The 22,216-nt window shown below is 31.7% G+C and overlaps 1 protein-coding gene across 6 annotated transcripts in view; it reads right to left on the reverse strand.

Annotated features, from left to right (window-relative positions):
• uex (metal transporter uex) overlaps window positions 1–22,216 on the reverse strand; it is a 275,296-nt gene that overhangs the window by 82,192 nt on the left and 170,888 nt on the right. For all 6 annotated transcript variants that reach the window (XM_075365555.1, XM_075365556.1, XM_075365559.1 and 3 more), the window contains one exon: window positions 3,685–3,856. In XM_075365555.1, coding sequence (XP_075221670.1) covers window positions 3,685–3,856 — 172 coding nt within the window. The remainder of the gene's footprint in view (window positions 1–3,684; window positions 3,857–22,216) is intronic.

The following is a 22,216-nucleotide window of genomic DNA, read 5'->3' on the forward strand; positions in this document are numbered from 1 at the left end:
ACACGAATACATTTTCTTACGACTCGAAGAAAAAAAATGGACTTGACGAGTAAATTTTATTACGGCAGTACATAAATAATACCGACAAGATAGTTTCTGATATGTTCACCGTAGACCTACCGCAGGTAAATCAGAATGTAACCGAATGAAAAATAATCTGACCCGTATACTTCTTTTTATTAAACTATAGATCCCTTCAAACTCGGTTAAAATAAACGAGGCGTTTCAGGAAATAACAGCGCATTTCATTTATTTCTGTACAAAAGGTAAAAATTAAAATACGATTTTCAAAACCTAAAACATATGAAATCTCGATGCCGGCAAAAAAACTGTCACCGGATTAATTCACGCAAACTAATTTCACGCTTAAGAGAAACATGAAATTTGAACAATAGTAAAAGTAAACGCACCAAAATTTATATAGAATTTTAATAAAGAAATCAAGTAGGGCCACACGTGTTTCAACGGTAGTAATAAACCTAGAAAGCGACCGTTCCGGTTCTTCCCCGATCAAAACATTTCGCTCGAACATTAAAAGGCGCAAGTCATCCAAACAAAATCTTTTCAATTTATTTATAATTAACGTTACTTAATAGTGCAAATGCACTGTTGTATTTTCTCCTATTTATTGCAAAAATAATTAACTTTTTCTTTTCTTTTTTTAATTTTGAGTATAAAAGAAAAAATAAATATTCCTCTATATCCCCTGAATGCTAATATTTCTATCTCCTTTTACCCGCTTTAAATATTTTATTAGTCAAACCCGATTCCTTGTATATGATAAAAAATTAAAAGCAATCTAAAAATAACATTATAATATCCCAAAAAATAAAATTCAAATAACAGGTTGAAAAAATACAACTCTAAAACGAGAAAAAAAAGTCGTAATACACAATGAAACACCCTGCCTTGCGATTCGGTGAACGTGTTTCACGATTACAAGACAACACGCTGGAAGAAATTCATAATAATCACGTAAAAAAGTACAATTAAGTAAACTACACAATCCTTTCGACCGCTTTCATCGTGACTTTTAAATTAAAACCGCACGATAAATCGAACATTAAGAGGCCACTCGTAATTTAAAAACGTCAAAAAAAATTTAATTAGAATTCACAACTTACAAAAGCGATAACTAACGATACAGGAAAACGTTTAAATAAAACGGAACAATTTTAAAATTAAAACCTACAAAAGTGGATATTCAACCTCGATATTAAAGCAAGTTTAAAGTCTATTCCACAGAAAAAATGACCTAGTACGAACTGATCTGAAGCTAGCGGTGGAGACGTAGATAACAAAATCGCAGATTACAATGCACAAACATACAAACCCTCGCCTCAAGCGAAGCATATTGTCTTCGATCCTCCAAATAAGGCTGTGTGCGTAACAAAGAACGGGTAACAAACTTATTACACAAGTCCAAAAGTCTACTCTCAAAAGCGGACTGGGAGCTGAACATTGTACCGAGAACTTCACGACGATCACTGTAATGTAAACCGCATTAATTACAACCGTTTTAGATATCGACTGACTAACAAAGTCAAAACGGTATGATTTTTGAATGAACATGTAAAAAGAATGAAACAAGATGATTTTTCACGGTAAGGTTGCTTCGATAATGAAACAAACTTCCGCTTTAACGATATAATAAGACGCATACAAAAAAAAGTATAGTGAGAATACGGACCACACCCGATCCTACATCTTTTTTTCTTTCTGTCTTTTCCTGTTTAGCCTCTGGGAATTACCGTTCAGGTAGTACTTCACAGGGTGAATGAGAATGATATGTACGAGTGTAAATGAAGTGTAGTCTTGTACAATCTCAGTTCGGCCATTATCGAGACGTGTGGTTAGTTGAAACCCAACTACCGTTAAACACCGGTATCTACGATCTAGTATTCAAATTCGTAAAAAAGTAACTGCCTTTACTAGGACTTGAACGCTGGAACTCTCGACTTCCAAATCGGCTGATTTGGGAAGACGCGTTCACCACTAGACCAACGCGGTGGGTAAATATAACTACATATTTCTTTCTTTCTTTCGTTTTCCTGTTTAGCCTCCGGTAACTACCGTTTAGATAATACTTCAGAGGATGAATGAGGATGATATGTATGAGTGTGAATGAAGTGTAGTCTTGTACATTCTCAGTTCGACCGTACCTGAGATGTGTGGTTAATTGAAACCCAACCGCCAAAGAACACCGGTATCCACGATCTAGTATTCAAATCCGTGTAAAAATAACTGGCTTTACTAGGACTTGAACGCTGTAACTCTCGACTTCCAAATCGGCTGATTTGGGAAGACGCGTTAACCACTAGACCAACCCGGTGGAAATATAACTACATCTAACTCGCCAAAAGTGAACGTTTTTGTGTCCTTAACTCTATGTCTAGTTTAATAAGATTACTAATCGATATACGCGGCTAGATACGATTAAAAACTACTTGATATCACAAGCGGGGCAAAATACAGAGGAAAATTTTTAATAATCCAACAAGATGGGAGTACTAGCAAAATATGAAGTCACACGACTCATCTCGCACAAGTTTTTGTTCGGATCGGTTATTAGGAAATAATAGCTTGGCCGGCAAAATCTCCTGAATTAATACCGATAGATAAATCTATAGTTATACAAAAGATGCTTATCGCTCCACTTTCCAGCGACTCCATTAAGCTACATCAACAGATCACTGACGCAACAGAAACGGCGCTTAGACATATCCTTAGATGAAATTTCTGGTAGGATATCTCCCGTGAGGAAGCCCGCATGGAATATTTGTAAAAAAAAAACTTCTGTAAATTTGAATAACGGGAATAAATTATGTACGTTTATTAAATATAAAGAGCGAATAATGCGCATTAATTACGTTTACATAAATAATTTAGTCGCCTACACTTAATTAGACAGAATAAAAGTTTTTCTTCCATCCGCTCCCGATTAATGAAAGAGTATTTTTTTCAGGTGAATAAAAAATAAACCAGCACTTGAATAACGATTCAAGATGGCTCGACTCCATACCGCGAACTAAACAGCTCGTGTGATAACATCTGATATCGCTTAAAATTCATGTAAATGCTAAAATTACATTTTTATTTACTTTAAAGTGTGTGTGTGTACGCGTGTGCGTAAATAAAATGAAATTTAAAGTACTAAAACACAGTAAATAGATAAGTTAAACTTACCATATTAATTCCGAGAATCGATTTTCATAGGATCTGCATCTTCAGTTGGTAATTAATTCTATAATTACATTAAAAATATAGTTTTTATAATGCGAATTTTGATTTTGTCGAAAACGTTATTAATTTACAAATTTTGAAGTTACGGATTAATACGCAAATGCTTTTGCCCAGACCGCAATGATGTTAATATACACATACTTTACATATAAACTGCTATATTTTACGAATAGTATAAACTGTAATATTACGGAACAAAACAATTAACATTTACGCTATAATTAAATAGGTAAGCGAAAGTTTAATTTTACAATTTTTAATAAGATCTAATCCTCATGGATTGCACTGCGACCCCCATCGGGAGGTCGCTCGACGTTTGATAAAATTTGAAATAATTCTGATAGAGACGACAAAAAATATATAATAGGTAAAACAATCGTTTAAAAAAGCGTTATTATTAATACACAGATAGGAAAAAAAGCCGTGTAAAAATGATCTTACCCGATTTCATGATCTCAGATACGGTTTCAAAATCCAGAACTGCATCGTACGATAACATATAAACGTCTTCCAATTTTGTCATGACATCGGCAACGATTTTCTTCCTTAATTCTAAAGCACCAGATATTATATTAACTTCATCTTTTTCTAATTCACTGTATTCCGTTGTCAACTGAAAATTAAAACAATTCAGAACTTATTAGACAAGTAATTTTTTTTAAATGTCTTGAAAAAAAGACATTTTTGTGTTAAAGTAAATATATAAAAATTACAATATAAAATTAGAGCTTTTAAAAATAAAAAATATATATATAATATTATTATATACATCTTAGTTTGTTTCTTCTTATTATAAAAAAGATATTTTTTTCTAGTCTGTATATATATATACTAGAAACAACCTAAGATGGAAGTACGAAGTAAGAAATTATTTACGAATAATATGGCGTGTAAACCTGACCAAAATAGTAAAAGATGTAAAGCGGAGATAAAATAAAATCGAGAATACGAACAGACTTGATCAAAATAACTTAAAAAATGAATTTCATAGACCGCAGTCCAAGCTAACTTTTCTTGTTAATAAATGAAATAAAGACAGGACGGTAAGCGGATGAAATCCTGAACAGCCTTCAATCGCTCAAGAAACGCAGACAAGCAATTTACGGAATATAAGATGAGAAGGAAGAGGAGTCGATAAAACTTCCGCGTTAATTTGTTAAATATGTTTCGTCAAAAACTTTTCCCGACTTTTATCAAACTATCTGTTTTCATTATCCACGGCTAAAACAGATGAAAACCACAACGTTAGAGACGCCGTTCATAAACAAGAGTGATGTGCTCCAATTTAAATATAAAAAAAATTATATACTATATATATTAAAAAAAAAATGGATGAATATAATGCGAATAAAAACGGTTGGAATTTGTTTAGACGCGTAATATTACGCTATAAGAACCGAATACATAGTTCGATTAAAAAATTCCATCGCAGAAAAGTATGTCGCATAGAAGCGAACAAATTACTCGTACAATGCAATATACATATGGTAATCGTTTATCTGAAATATATATTTGTTTAATTTTAATTATTACCTTTGGAAAAAATGTTATCTTTTAATCTCGGTGTGTGATTTCAAGAATTCATATGTATTTTTTTGAAGGGGGATATGTTTTAACAATTACTTACAGTTAAAGCTTACGAGGAACTATTTTAAGATTATTTTTTAAATACAAAATTGCTCATTTTTATTAGAAAATTATAAAAACTGTACAAATCCCACCTACTTTTTAGCTAGAATCATTATTTTTTACCTACCTTATATGCCGCTAGTAAACTTAAAGAAATTAACTAAAATTTCCAGTCCGTGTTACGCCTTTAGTTACAATATTAAAATAAAAAACTATTTATATACCAGGCAAAAACCGATAGTCATCACGAATATTGGGAAAATCGTGCTAATTTGAAATGGAATATCGCAGTCGCACAGGAGAACGATTTTTCAAACCCCAATTTAAATAGAAGGGCAGAACATTGCCCCGTTAACGATGTCCAGGAAACAAAACCTGATACCACTGAGTCTACTGATAAGGAAGTAAAGCAAATTGCACTCGTTCTTCCTGATTTGAATGATGTCAAAATCCCCACCGTGCGTAGGGAAATCGGCTTTTTTCACATAAAAATAAGTAATGCGTTAGCAAAATCTGAACGAATGGAAAATGCAAAAATTTGAAATAAAAAAATATCAGCGGTTTTAACTTGACACCAAAGCATTGTTAACCGTACTTGAGATCGTTTAAGTTTCTTAAATTTCACGGTTTACACATATTATTTATGTATTTTTCTTACTTCGATATATACCATTTTAAAAATAAATAATCAATCTATCTCCCTCTATGAATTACGAGACCTTGGCGACTGCGAGGAAGCTCGAGTGCTCGGTGATACATAGTAGCTGGACCGAAGGTGCAACCGTATCGGAGGTATCCGTTGAGAGCCAGACTAAGGAATGATTCCTGAAAGAGGGCAGCAGCTCTTTCAGTAGTTTTTAAGGGCGTAGGTCAGGACGACTTAAACGGCTATATCAATATCACTCGATCCTCTTGAGTACTGCGCGGCTGAAGAACACTTGCTAACATTTACAGGAAACAAACAGCAAATACAGAGATAGAAGAACAGTTGCTAACATTTACAGGAAACAAACAGCAACAGTAATAATCGAAGAACATAAGAAAGAAGTCGTAATAAGAAAGGGGGTCGGACAAGGATGTTCCCTATCCCCGTTACTTTTTTTTAATCTTTACATGGAACTAGCAGTTACTGATATTGAAGAACAATTTAGATCTGGAGTAACAGTACAAGATGAAAAGATAACGATGCTACAATTTGCTGACGATATAGTAATTCTAGCCGAGAGTAAAAAAGATTTAGAAGGAACAATGAACGGCATGGATGAAATCCTACGCAAGAACTACCGCATGAAAATAAACAAGAACAAAACGAAAGTAATGAAATATAGTAGAAATAACGAAGATGGACCGCTGAATATAAAAATAGGAAGAGAAAAGTTTATGGAGGTAGAAGAATTTTCTTATTTAGGAAGTAGAATTACTAAAGATGGACGAAGCAGGAGCAAAATAAAATATCGAATAGCACAGGCGAAACGAGCCTTCAGTCAGAAATATAATTTGTTTACATAAAAATTAATTGAAATGTCAGGAAATGATTTTTGAAAGTATATGTTTGGAGCGTAGCTTTCTATGGAAGTGAAACTTGAACGATCGGAGTACCTGATAAGAAACGATTAGAAGCTTTTGAAATGCGGTGCTATACGAATGTTAATCAGACGGGTGGATAAAGTGACAAGTGAAGATGTGTTGCGGCACCTCTTTATTTTAAGGCGAATAATTGTTTTATTAATTTGTCGATCCTAAAAGTAAATTATTTATTAATAAATTATATCAGGGAATGACTACGTTTATTAAAATCAAAAGAATATCTGGAGCGGCGATTACAAAGACGGTAGAAGTAAAACCGCAATATAAATGAAAATTAGAATGGACAATCGAAATTTAAGGGCAAACAAAAGGTCGATACCTAACTGTAAAAATTCACAGTCAAGGAACTTTAAAAAATTTTGAAACTTTTATAGGAAAAACCTCGGATTTAACAAACGGGCGATTTCAGGCAAACGTAATCCGAGATATAAAAGTACAAGGAAAATCAAAGAATTTAATTTTTTACGAATTAAAAAACCAGCAGGCGTTAAGAAAGAAAAACTCTGATTAAACAAAAAAAAATTTGTTAAAACAGATTTAGGATATGTTACAAAGTAACATACGAAAAACAAGTAAAATCCTCAACATATACGAAATTGAAAGCGGCGCGTGTAAATTACAATTACCGGTTTAAGAAAAAATTAAAATTAAAGGATGTAATGTACGATACCGAACGGCAATCGTACGCGTTTTAGAAAAATACCTGTTAAGCGATACGTTTAACAAATAAATTGACATTTATAATAAAATAACTACGCAAAAATAAAACACGAATGTTTTTTTTTTTTCAATAATAATTTGAGATTCAGATCCTTAAAGTTAAAAACATTCCAAATTTTTAATTAAAATACTTCCGATCAAATAAAAACAGGCAATTTTTTTTTATCGTCTAACTTCTAATACGAATACGTTCCGTATTTTATCTTAAATTAAATATATTAAAGACACATATGCGATAAAATATGCAACTTAAAAAAATCGAATGGTTTTTGAAAACAACACAAAATCTATAAAAAAAAGTAATTTTAATTTAGATAAAAGCGAATGAAATTTACACAATTATTAAAAATACGATAAAAATACTTGAATATATGAAAACAATGAAGCGCAATATATTCTAAAATATTATATACAAATATTCATAAACAAGAATAAAAGATTAAAATACTCCAGTCGAGCGAATTTAAAAATGGGTTTATTTTATTAATGAATAATATTAAAACTAGAAATGTAAAATCTAAGATAAAACTAAAAATAGCATTATTAAAAAAAAATTAATAATAATAATAAAAAAAGCAAAAACTGATGTAATCATCAACTGGGTAAATACTTGTACGCAAAAGTTCAGATCGGCTACATGATTTTGAAACGCTATTGATCTTCTACTTTTTGAATCGCAAGAAATATTATAAATATATGCGACTGAAAACAAGCAACATTAAAATTTTTAATGAAGTTATTTTTAAACCCGCCGGTACGAGTTATACGCTACCCCGTAGCATCCCGACCTTTCTTCTAGACTACAGGTATAAACCCTGGCCTGTCTTATCGTTAAGTAGGTATAATATTTCCGTAAAATTACCGTGCAAAGGTTTTAAGCTAACGCGTTGAATTAATCATCTAGAAAAAAAAGCTAAAAAGTAACAGCGCTTATGTTATAAAGCGTAATAAATTATATCGTAATAGAAAACAGCAAACGGTAAACTTTGTAATACAATGATAGTGACAAATGCAAGGTAGTAACTCGTACAATTCCTTTCCCGGTTTAGATAAGATAATGTAACTGTTTTATATATAAGTCGCAACTAAATGGTTATTTAATTAAATTTGTAAATTAAAAAAATATTTAAAAACTGTGTTTACAAAAATAAAAAAGAAATAAATGAGTATTTCAACTTCTGAACATCATCACCAGATAAGCAACAATAAATAAAACGCAAATTAAAAAGTAAAAAATAAATATTTTAAAAAAATCTATAATAAACAAGTAAATAACCATGAAAACTAACAAACGAGTACTTCTACCGACAAAAACAAAACAAACTATTAACTACAAAGCGTTAACTAAGAAGTTATATATATATATAATATTTTCCTGAAAGGTAATCTGTACCAAAAGCAAAAAATCAGCTTAAAAAAGTCTAAATCGCATAATCGTACCAACCCTGATCAAAAATGTCAATCTATTTGTCAATTTTTCTTTTTTTTTCATATTTATCTTCGCCGATCTCATCATCTAAAGACGATAACTTTAATACTGAAATGTACATTCGGATAAGACTTTTAATTGTTTTTGTCTGTAATTAATTTACCTAAAAACATTTCACAAACTGTAGACGCATCGTACGAGTTTATAATTTTTCATCAGAATATGTGGTGCGTTAAACAGTAATACTTCGTAGTAATCGCTAACAATAATTTTATATTTCTTAGCTCGATCCGTAATAATAATTATCGGTTATGTTTTTTAACCTTTTTATACTTAAAATACGGATATAGATAACAACGCGTAACAGAATTATTCAACTTGTCGGTAGCGCCCCAAGCTCTTTCTTTTTCCCGTTTAGCTCCGGTAATTGCCTTTCAGATAATACTTCAGAGGATAAACGAGGATGATGTACGAGTGTAAATGAAACGTACAGTTACAGTTCGACCGTTCATGAGACGTGCGGTTAATTGAAAACCCGACCACGAAGAAACACCGGTATCCGCGATCTAGTATTCAAATCCGTGTAAAAAAAACCGGCTTTACTAGAACTTGAACGCTGGAACTCTCGACTTCCTAATCGGCCGATTTGGGAAGACGCGTTCACCGCTAGACCAACCCGGTGGTTTTGGTACCGCCCAAGCTATTTACACTTCGTAAATTTCCTACGCGTAAAAAATGATGACTTACATTCACGATTATCAATCGATTTAATACACGAGATACTTTAGGTAAAATAGAAATCAATATCACATTTTTAACCGCTTTACAAAATTCAACGTAATCGCGCATTTTGTAAAGCGATAGAAATATAAGCGTCCACTTTAATTTATAACAAACAATTAAAAACTTTATAAAAGATGCGTTTTTTGAGGACAGAATTTTTCGTTTAAGTTATTTTGATATGTCTGTTACTTTTCTTCAGCTAATTCTACCCGTTTTAAGTTGATGTTTTAACGTCAACGCATCTGATACTTTCTACACGGTCGATTACGATATTTATAAAATCTTAAACTTTATATTTTTTTTACATTTCTTATCTCTTCTAGACTGTGGAAAAATTTTATTAGTTATATTATTATAATTAAGAATTAATTATATTATTATAAAAATTTATTTTTAATTTAGAAAAATTTTAAAAGTAATAGAAAGTCTAGTTTTGTTCGTTAGGCGCTCGAGCTGTTAATTTCGCTTCGGTTAAAAAAGAAGGTGAAACCTTAATAAAGAAATAGTCGCTGTACCGGGTACTGATTATCACATCGTAAATGAAACCAGGACGATAACAGATTCTATTTCAACAGTAATCGCAGAGCAAAGGCAAGGGAGAGAAGACAGAAGGTAAATAGGGAGATCACCTCTGACCGGAATAGATTTTTCCAGGATACCCTAAATTTTAGCGATTACTAAATGACTTAACTAAAATTTGTAGAGGTTTTTAAATATTAAATTATCCAGATTTTTTTTTACATATATTTGCTTTTCTAATTTATGCGGTTTTTTAATTAACAGATGATAATTATCGAATCGATATCGATCGAGAAAAAACCGATTCATCTCTATGTAAGAATATTATTATTACATTATCTAGGAAAAATAACTACGTAGTAAAAGTTTAACTAAATATAACTAGAAAAAAATTTAAAAAAAAGAAGCGATCTTAACGTACAATCTACGTGTAAGTATATAAATGCGTAAAAGCTTAGACCTCTAACGCGCTTCTAAAATGAAGCAAAATAAAAATTAAAAACGCACAATAATTACGGTCGGCAGAACTTTTTTTTATCATACTTACCACAAAATTTTACTATTACGCAGTAGCGGTTATTAACTTTCTAATTATGTCGAAAATGAATCGCGCATAAGACAAATTATACGACCTGATGAACCGAAACGTGTCGACCGACACTTAATAAATTACAATTCTAACTTTTCCAAGCGCTTATATTTTTATATACGTACCTTTGCCAAAAGAGAAAGACTTTCAAACGTTCCTGAAATTTACAAAGCCCTCTTCTATACGCCTGATTTTACAGAACTATTTTCATATTAAACAGCACCTTTCGATCTACAGGAAAAAGTCTCATAATTCCGTCGACTATAAACGACCTGATAATCTAAAGACTCTACTGACCGATTTAATTAAAACTTTTAATTTTATAGAAACGATGCGGTTATAATCGATCATTTATAACGGTTCCGCAATCGCTGAAGCGTTTTAATAAGTAACAACCCAAATAGTTAAAAGGCGTAAAATGTGAAAAAAGAAATTCGTCTGGCGCAAACTACATTTATTAATCTAATTCTGTAAATCGTCAAAGTTAAACAAAACAGTTATTAATTTGTGTTGTAGGCGCTAATTGTAAAAAAAAAAAAATGTTTTAAATTTCAAGTACGAAAACGTTTTACTCGATAAGTTTATTACCGACAATATATATAAAAATCATCAATAGTAGATTAAATAATGGATTGTACGTACAGATTTCTTTCAAACGAAAAAATGATTTATTAAACGCGTCAGATCAAGCAAATAAAAATTATTGTAGTCCCGCATTTCTTTTTTATCTTTGAAAACATTGTAATATTATCGACCGCTTAGTTTACATTTTTCATTGATAAATCCTGCTTTAATTTATCAAACCTTTTCATTACTTACACGGTTACTCTCTTTTGTTTTCAAGTAGTAATTAAATCGATAAAACTACGCGATATCAACGAAGAAATAATTCTTTATAAATATCATATAAAAATATTTCACATGCCCCGCATATTATGTACGACAATATATCGTATAACCGGCCAAATATTTTCATCGATTCTATTAGGAATATTGCAGATATTATTTTTGCATTACTAATAGAATTTTTCATCGGTCTAAACCGGAGAAACCTAACCTGGTCCGGGATTACATTAACGGGGAAAAGTTACTCGTTAAAGATAAATGTTTATGTTAAATTTAAAAAGGCCAATTCCCTATCGTTAATCCACTAACGAAAAAAAATTTGCATAAAAATCTTCCTAGAAGCAGCGATATACGGTACGAGTTACAACAGAATAATACCGTTGATAATTTTCAGAATTTTACTCAAATAGTTTTAATCCCGTTATCAGTCAAATATCAGTCGGTTCTATTTACGTACTTTAATAACAAATAAATTACATTCCTATATAATACATATAAGGATTCATCCACCGTCTTTTATGAAGAGGGTGGATGAATGCCACCTTCCAATTTTGAAAATTTCTTTTTTTTTATATTTCGTTCTGCTATTATTAAACTTTCCCCAGAAGCTTTATTATTCTTAACTTCTTTAATTAAGTTTCGAATTTAATTTAAAACTGGAAGCGACGAGATTTATGCGTTGCGGTTGTTAATTTTGAATTTAAAAATGTATTTTGGTTTCTCACAACTTAATAAATTCTGGAAATATTTAGGTAAGATTTTACTGTTATGTTTGTTATTACACGATTTTTTATCATCTTCATCTTCCAACCGAAGAGTTGATGTATTATATTTAGTAAATTTTGTTTAAATATTTAGTAGAAGTCGCGAGAAATATTTTTTTTTTAGTTTTCGTTTGTAGGATTTTAAATTTCTTTCTCGTTATTTTTCTCGAGTTGCTTTATTTTATATGACAACTTCTTTCGGATCTTAAGGAAATTTTTCTAGTTTTCCTCGTTTAAGCTGGAGTTCCACTTTTTCCAGGCTTTTTGTCTTACATTTATACACTCGTCGCATTCTGATGACCACCAAGCGTGTTTTTTAACTATTTTATGCGACGCAACACTCTCTACGTTTTGTACTATTTTGACTTTAATGTTTTCCTGCTTTTCTTGATTTAAGTCTTTTGTTATTTTTGAAAATTTGTTGGCATTTTGTATTCCTTTCTTCGGATCGATTTCTTCGGTCTTGTGTTTATCGTTAGATTATTTTTTTGTTTTGGGAATTACTTATAATTTTATTTTCTAAAGATAAGAATTTAAATCGGCACGCGTTTTAATCCTTAAATATTTTGAATTTCTTTTTGCTAAACTCTTTTAACCGGTACGCGATCAAGTTGAAATTCTACTAAGTGTGGAACCGGCAAGATCCAAGTTTCTTAAAAGCTGTGGACTTCAAAATCAAATTACACGATCGGAAAATTTCTATTAATCTTTCCCAATTTTATCGGTTCTTTTGATCGCGGGGTGTTCTCCAACCAGTTTCTTAAATTTCCTCTAACGAGATCTGCGCATTAAAATCTCTCAAGAGTATTATGTTACCTTTATCCGGCACGTTTTACAAAATTTCATTTAATTTATCCTAAAATTGTACTCTTTAAGTTTTTAGCGTCTTTTTAACGCGTTTTACAACACGTTTACACGTTTAAAAAGTTAAATATGAAGAATCAAAGCTTCTGATGAATCAAAACACAGTCGTACGGTCCTGGTATCCGTAAATCGGAATTTACTCTTTATCAGATAACTTTCATCGGTTTCCGTAAAGCTAACTAATTTTTAACTTCAAGTTAACTTTTCTAAAATACTATACAAGATACAGTGACAATTTTTAAAAAGTTTTATAGACAAAAATCTCCTCTACTCTAATGTCCTTTTAGTTTATCTAAAAATTATTTTTTTTTTAATTTAAATTTTGTTAGAAGTTCAAAAAAACGAACATATATTTTTTATCAAAAACACCTTCCATCACACCGTAGAAAATGATCCAGAGTTCAAAAAAGTTTTGTAAGTATGTTGCAATTTTTGAGAAAAGCGAATAAATAAAATCATTCAAATTAATGTAGAGTAGGGGCCACGTAAACAAATTAAAAAAAAAATAATAATAAACCGTAACATTTATGTAAAAAAGGAAAAAAAACATTCTTTTGTTTTTTAAATATCAACTAATTTTATCAACAAAACTTCTATAAAAAAAAGGTACGAGTAATTATAAAAACGTTTAATGGCAATTTAGACAGACGATATATACGAAGTAAATTCTCATAATGATGTCATGCAACAGATGCAATCTGGTACGCTCACTTTTTCAAACGTTAGACGCGTCTCTAAAATAGCAACACCTAAATTATAATCAAAAAAGTTTCTTTTAAATAAAAAATTAATATAACACTAGCTCAAGAAAACCACTTAAAGCTATATAAAATTAAAGCGCTATTAAAAAGTATAAGTTTGTCAGAGCGATTTATTAACTGTAACAAATAGACTACGGTATATGTCGGCATCAAATTTCTCACTCTGCTAACGAAGTCAACCGACAACACATTTTTCATCGGTAACTAGAAAATCAAACGGTGACCGATTACCGATTTAACAAGGACGAAACACTTATCGTTTATCATGAACCGTTCTATCAAAAATCGTTCTGATTTTTGAAAAGAATAAAATACTCTTCTATACTTATCGTTCGTAAAACGCATCGATATTTTAGGTATACAAACGCATTCTTTTTTAGTCTTGTTAATTAATTAAACGTTTAATATTTTCTGAAACGAGAGCTTAGCAACAGTAAAGCCATCACGGTGACTAAGCGACAAATTAAATTGACTACCGTTACACCGATTTAATAAAACATTTCTGCATTAAGAGAAGCCAAACGGGCAGATACAATTTTGTAATTTTTTAAACGACAGCGACAAAATGTTAGTACACATTAAGTTAACTAATAGTAAAAAGCAGATTTTTAAATTAAAAAGTTACCGTTCTCGTAATTAATTTTAAAATAATCGCGAAAATAAATGAATTTTACACGGGATTAGTCGTTCGTAATTACTTAAACGGGTTGAAATTACTGGAATACAAAGTCGAAGAATTATAAAGAAAACCTTTTTTAAATAAAGAAATGAAATAAAATGCATAATGAAAAAACACGTAATTATAATTAATTATTAATTTCTATTAATCTCTGTCGGTTCTTTTAAGCGCGGAGTATTCTCCGACTACTTTCTTAAACTCCACTATCGATCTACGCATTAAAATGTTATCCGAAAATACTGCGTATGTCATCGATAGTAGATTTTTAAAATACCGCCTAAAGGTTTCATATTCGTGCATTCCTATCGCATATGTAACAGGTTTCTTTTTCTCTTTTTTAAACGTTCTGTCTATTAATCTTAAAGATGAAGCGGTGCAGATGAATAAACACTGTGGAAGTCAGTAGTTCGAGACCATATTCTTTAACACTAACGGCTTCTCAATAAATTATCTAACCGCCATACCGAGCTACACTCACTATAAGTACAAAAGCTGCAGCCGTCCCTAATCAAACAAGCTGCGCTGGAGATTTCGCGAATATCACACAAATCTTACGATAAAAATTAACGTACCGAATAATATATATTAATACGTGAGGAAATTAAGGAAAATTTGAAATAATATGCCGCTCGATTCTAACGAGAAGTTTACAATCAAAAATCAACCGGACGGCTTATTTTTGCAGCCGCTAAAGGGGCTTTAAGCGATTGAAAAAGGCTGTTATAACTTACCTATTATTCCTAAAGTTTACCTACCTAAAGGACGATAAAATACAAAATCCATCGTCATCCGGTATTCAGCATAGCGGCAGGTACCTTAGGCGCACTGCTCTTATATCCATCTCTGCCTTCTCCTTCGTCCCCTTGGGGTTTCCAATCTTCACCTCATCTATTAACTTCATCCTTCTTCTTCATCGCTTCCTTTCTCCACATACTGACCCTTTCGACGAGGCGGTTATCAAAATTCCACTTCCTCTAACTACATGTCCTAATCGGTTTCCTTTTCTTTTACTTCCTTTCCCGCGGAAGTGCGCTTTATTCTTTAATCCTGTTCGTTACTTCCTCGTTCCTCATTTTAAGTGTCCGTTTTACTTTCTCCATCCTTCTCTATATCCAGATCTCAAAAACCTCGATTCAGTCCTTCTCCTTCTTTCTCCTAGTCCGCGTTCTTCTTCCATTCGATTAGACGCTTTGTATACAGCGTTTCACTGATCTCTCGCTTGCTTAACTCTAGTCCAGACTTTAGCTACGTAGTAATTTTCTCTTTTTATTGAAGGCTTCTTTTGCCATCGTTATCCTTCCTTTTATTTCTTCTGCGCTCTTCCAGGACTAGAGTCTCTAATCGCCTGTATTTTTTTTACTTTTTCTATTCTTCCTTCGCTTGTTCTTACCGGTAAATTTTACATTACTTGTGTTTTTCCTATATTTTATTAATTCTTTCGTTCCTTGTCCAGGGCTACCGACAACCTTTGAAGGGCAGGTGTGTCGTCAGGTAGTATTACCGTATCGACAAACCGTTTGCGTGTTATTTTTCATCCTATAAAATCGTATTCAGATATGATTTTTTTTTTAGTAAATGTTTCACACTAAGATACCCTAACAAAAAATCAAAATCAAGGAGCGGTAGGCAAAGGTTCACACATTTATCCGGTTAATATCTTTAGTCGTAGGAAATTTCTCACTATAAAGTTTATTTTTTAAAATGATTCCGAGAAAAACGACCTATTGTGAAGAAGAAGACCCAAATGAAGTCGTATTAAATTATAGGAGTCGCGTTCTAAAACATTATTTTTTCTCTCATTTTAAATTTTATCTTAAATAATACATAAATAAGGAATATTAAATGCTTATATTTATCTTCTCATACCGATAACACAATTTGATCAACAGCCAGAAATAAAAAAAGTGAAAATTTCATCGGGTGAAAAAAGTTGTAATCTGAATTTCATACAAAACAGTATTTTTTAATTCACGAGCTATAACATAATAAGAGAGCGCGCGCGCACACACACACACACCCTCCTTATTCGAATAACTCCCTAAATCAAATATTTACTTTGTCCCCTTGGAAACTCCTCTTTAAATCATCTCCTTTATTCGAAAATTTCGACGATTTATATACATTATTATTCCTTTGATGAAAACGTTTTCAATAAAGAGTTTAGATATTGCACACGATTTCCAAAGACATAAATAGCAGTAAATTCAGTTTAACGGTGTATAGCGATCGTTAATGTGGACTGTGAATTTTATCCAGTACTGTACGCCTAACGTTAATCAACTTCCGACTTGTTTATTTCCGTCGCCGGCCGCCGGAGTAGTCGATAACAAAACCACGTGCACGGTGCCACTATACGAGACTAATATCCGGTCTTATTCCTTACAGCAGGCTATGCGTAACATAATATCGCAAATTTTACTACAGTATGCGTTTTGATTTTACGTAGTTAACGCTAGTTTTTCTCGCGGAATTCAAGTTTTATTTTATTTTAAAATTTTACGATTCGTATAACGTAAATTTCTGTGTCTTCTCGCTCATTTTTATTTAAACTTTGATACGTAGGCCTACTGTACAATTTTAATAGCCGCGTAAAACACAAACATAAACCGTTATTTATCGGTGATAAAATAAAGTTCCTTCGATTTTGAAGAAATTCCTTCAAGTACTTTATCGACAATTTAAAAAATTAAAATTCGGTCCTTTTACAAGAATATTCTTCGAATTTGGATCGCAAAAGAAGAAGAGAGGTAGAATTAGCCGATATTGATGAACGAGTGATAAAATGGTTCAAATAGTGTAAAGATAATGCTGTCGGTTTAGCAGGTCCAATCGTCAAAGAAAACGAACAGATATTTGCAGAAACTTTTTATTTTTATTTTTACATAACGCTATATACATATTGTCTTTTGTAATGCAATTTAGTTCTGTAGTACATTATTATAGATCAACATACATTTTTATTAAATTATAAATTTTTCTGTACAATTTTCGAGTTTCATTATTTCACCTCTCTAAATAGAAAACTCCCTAAATCGAAAAGAAAATATCGGTTCCTCGATATTCGAATTGGAGTGCGCGTATATATATAATGTATATATACGCGTGCACACAAACATAATTTTTTTTTAAACAGATTTGATCGCGTTAAAAACATATCACTGAAAAGACTTTTTTCAGAAAGTTTCAAAAAATAAGATCACCGAGACAGGAACAAATAAAAAAGAAAATTAACTTTATTTTAATGATCAGCGATCGATAAAATCTTTTTAGAGATTATTAATCGTTTAACGTTTTTCAAGTCTGTTGGATGAATGAAGAATGTAATTTGTAAATCTCCAGTCATCCGTTAAGTGTTTTTGTACAACTTTTATTAATATTGCAGACAAACAACGTTCAGACAAATGTTTTCGTGCAAAAAAAGAATTATTTTACGGTGTTAAAAGCAATTCAAATTAGCTGTTTATTCCTTGCTACAGGGCTAGATACTGTATAAACTCGTTCAAAGAAATTTTAATAAAATAAAATAGTTCGATTTAAATTTAATTAATCGTAAATTTATTTGTTTGCACAATTTACATATTTATTTTCAATCTCTATTTTATTTTATTTTATTTTAAGAATTAATATTTTCGGGTTTTATTTGTTTCTAAAAAAAAGTTAAAATCCAACAAAGGGAAAACGATGTTAAGATCCGCTAATGATATATTGTTCACTGCTAAAATTAAAAAATAATCAAAAGAAATGCAGAATCGTACGGAATCAGTTTTAGAAGAGATTCGGTTCGAAATAAATAACAATAAAACAAAATAAAAATGAAATTTGAAAGAAAGGAATCTTAACTACGAGATAAATATTAACCGAGGAAAAGCATACCGCATCAATAATGAAAATTTATGTCGCTTATACAGCAACATTATTTAATAATATAAAAAAGATATGGAAGCAAATGAAGAAAAAAGCTGTCTTGTAGAAGGAACTTTATTGGAAAGTAGATTTAAAAAACCAAATACTAAAAATTATTTTCACGGCACGTACGATTACAGAAAACATGAAGAATAGGAAAGAAGTATTGTAGCGTACAGAACAATAAAGTATGAAAAGCAAGTGTGGAATATTTTCCAAAATCAAAAAAGAAAATGCGGGGACATTCAATAATTAAAGAAACAAATTGATGTAGAATTTAAACGGCTTGTAGGAGGAGTTTTGTATTTTCATGATGTTGGCATCGCTGGGATGAGCTGAGAACAATTGTTTTGTTTATAACCTCAATATTGCATTTAACGATGGCGTATCCGCTTGAAGTTTCCGCATTAATTGAACAACGTTTAGCGTTCCGTTTTTTTGCTTTCTGAAGGTGAAAAACCGACTAAATTCTTTTCTCGAATGATTTTACAGTACGGTTAAAGTTGTACGAACCGCGGAAAGTTTTATAAGCGGGTAGAACAGTTCAAAAACGGTCGAACCTTAGTGACTGACGAGCAACGTCCTGGCCGGCCAGTTGATGTGTCAACTCCTACGCTTGAAACCCGCATCGACGATATTATTCGTGAAAACCGACGTATTTACAGTTGAACATGTAGCAAAAACAGTTTCGTCAAGTGTCGGCACAGTTCATAACGTTATCGGTAACAAGCTCAAGTACAGCAAAACAAGTGCAAGGTAGGTCCTGAAAGAGTTAACGCGACAACACAAGGAAACAAGACTCAAAGTGTGAACAGATTGAAAGAACGCTATGAAAGGGAAGGCGACCCTTTTTCTAAGCAAGATTTTAACGTGCGGTGAAACTTAGATCCACCGTTTTGAAACGGAGTCCAAAAGACAAAGTACGGAATAGAAGCGTACCGGTTCACCTGTCCGAAAGAAATTCAGATCGCAAGCGTAAGCGGGAAAAGTCGCGTTGACCGTCTTTGTTGCCCAAGGTGTGTCTTTAAACAGCATCTACTACTCAGACATGCCGATGAAAAAAGAACGTCGCGGATTTCAAAGAAAAGGCGTAATATTGCTATACGACAATGCTTGTCCTCACACAGTCCAGATGTCCCAAGAAACCGTTGGAAAATGAGTCGGGAAATACTACCGCATCCTCCCTACAGTTCAGAGTTGGCTCCCTCGGATTTTCATTTGTTTGGTCCACTCAAGGAGGCGTTAGGTGGAAAACAGTTCAGCAACAACGAGGAGGTCAACGAGTTTGTGAGAAAGTGGCTCAAACAACAAAACGAAGACTTCTTTACAACAGGTATAAAAAAACTAGTTCATCGTCGAAACAAGTGTATTAATATCGGCGGGGATTATGTTGAGAAGTAGTAAAAGTCTGATTTCGTAAAAACACATAGTTTTTTCTGCATCAATTTGTCTCTTTAATTATTGAATGTCTATCTACATCGGCGCGTGATCTGCTGATGTATCCAAACTAATTAAGTAAGATCTGTTAACGGAAGGAAATATAAGAGATATCACTGCAACGCTTTATTAAGTTAGAATAAAGAAAAAAAGGATAAAAGAAGGAGCAGCAATATGATCTTTTCTCAGTGATGCTAGTAAAAAACAGAGTAGAATGCAGAAATGCATCGAATGATTTCAGTAAATACCCTAAAAATTAAAAATAAACCCGTACAAAATTACTCAAACTAATATTATTTGGACATTTATAAAAAAAATCCAACAAAAGCACGTCTATATCGTGAAAGGTAAGTAAAAAATATGTAAAACATATTTTAAATGAAGATTAAGCGAGTGAGATTCTCATCCTTGTTGAAAAGATTAAATATCTATACCGTAGTTTATTCAATATACAGTATATTCAACAGACAGATAAGATATTATTAATTATTTTAATATTATAAATATATATATTTAATATATAATATATTGTATAACTGCTATTAATTTTACAGGGTCAGCAAGCATCATTTCGGTAACAACTTTAGTTTCATGCGATATTATAAATGCCGCAGAACAGGATCAAACTATTATATTCATCTATTTTTTCACGCAAAATCTGATAGCATTTATATAACGTCGTTGTTAGATCGACGTCTAACTAACAATTTTTGTTTTGATGAAGAGACGAACACATTAATCTGCCCCTTTACACACCAATCACAGGTTTTCTTACGAATAAGACGCGTGAAAAGCACGTAAGGTACAAGAAGCACTGATCAGCGAATCTTTCCACCGGAGTAATAATATTCATTATATAGTAAACAATATCTGTCGGTTAGTAAGGCCGGATATCACCTCCGTTTAGCGATCTTGACTTATTAATAACACCCGACATAATCGGTTTAGAAAATAACGTAACGGTAAACCGCTTCGTGCTTCATCCCCCTTAATAAATCCGGCACACGATTCTTGTTACTCTTGACAATGGCGTACCGTTTACCGGGAGCGATTTGTCAGGCGGGCTGGAACCAATATGGATTTCACAGCAATTAATCGCCTAATATAACAGACGTAGCTGATACGAGCAGAAACAACAGCATAAGAATTTCATACCGGGCTTATAATGTATTCAACCGAATACTTTAATATCGCATTTCGGCACGGCACGGCACGCCACGTCCACTAAAATACACTATCTATAATCACCTCAAAAACCGATAGCTTCATTCGATTCGCCGCCTCTAGAATTGAATTTTAGCCGCGTTACATGCACCACAACCGTGAGAAAGACGGACCGGGTTCAAAGCAATACTTTTATAAACTTTTTTTATTTTTATACGCTTTTCAAACTTTGACGTACAGTTAACGTTACTCTTTTTTTATTATCGGTTCTTTAAAGAATTACAAACTATTGAAAAATAAATACAGTTTAAAATTTAATTAAGAACATATAACAAAATTCTACAAAATGTTAATAGATTAGAAAGTTAATTAAAATTCAAATCGATAATAAGTATGTTGCATACACCGCATACAAAACTGAACATGCTATATGCTACTGTTTCAACGAACATAATATTAATGATTTTCCTCTACGTAAAATAAATCTACTTATTTAAGAGTTTAAATATTTTTAAAGTAAACCAAACTATTTAAGCAGAAAGCTTGAAAAATCACGGCAGAAATTTTTGGCATCGATTTAAGTTTCTACGTCCGCTACTCCTTCCCGCTAAATACTCTTTTCTTTTCTTTTGGCAAAACGCTATAAAAATTTATAACAAAAATAATTCAGTATTTTAAAATATTTTTATTAACTGACAAAAGGGTTTTTTAAAATCGATAATTAATATACATTCTTATAGAAGTTTACATCGCAAGTCATTCGATACGTAATTCGGTTTATTTAAATGACGTATAACAACATCTTTACTATAAAAAAATAATCGTAAAATAAAAATAAATCAAATTATTAAGCGATCAATTATTACATATTTATTCATAATTACTTTTTAACGAGAAAAATTAAAAAGAAAAATAAGAGATGAAATAAGTAAACATTTAAAATATAGAAATGTTTCATCGATTGAAAGATTTTTACAGCACTATGTTTTAAATAAAAGCATTTCAGAAACAGAAACAGAAAAGAGTAAAATAAAGTAGATGCCGGATTGAATAATGTGTAAGAAACTATCTTATCACGCTAGGGTAAGCCGTACGCAAATCAAATCACCAAAGAAGCATAAGTTGGCAAAAAAAAGTAAAACGTAATAGTTTCGTCAAAAAAACAAAATTATATATATATATACCCAGGATTTAAGGCAGTTTTCCAGTAAAAAGACAAAACTTATTACAGAAATTCCATTGCAATAATCTAAACAAATTATATTAATAGAATTTCGACCGTTTTTTGTTCTTCATGAC

Source organism: Lycorma delicatula, chromosome 5 (genome assembly GCF_047948215.1).
Source record: "Lycorma delicatula isolate Av1 chromosome 5, ASM4794821v1, whole genome shotgun sequence".
NCBI lineage: Eukaryota > Metazoa > Arthropoda > Insecta > Hemiptera > Fulgoridae > Lycorma > Lycorma delicatula.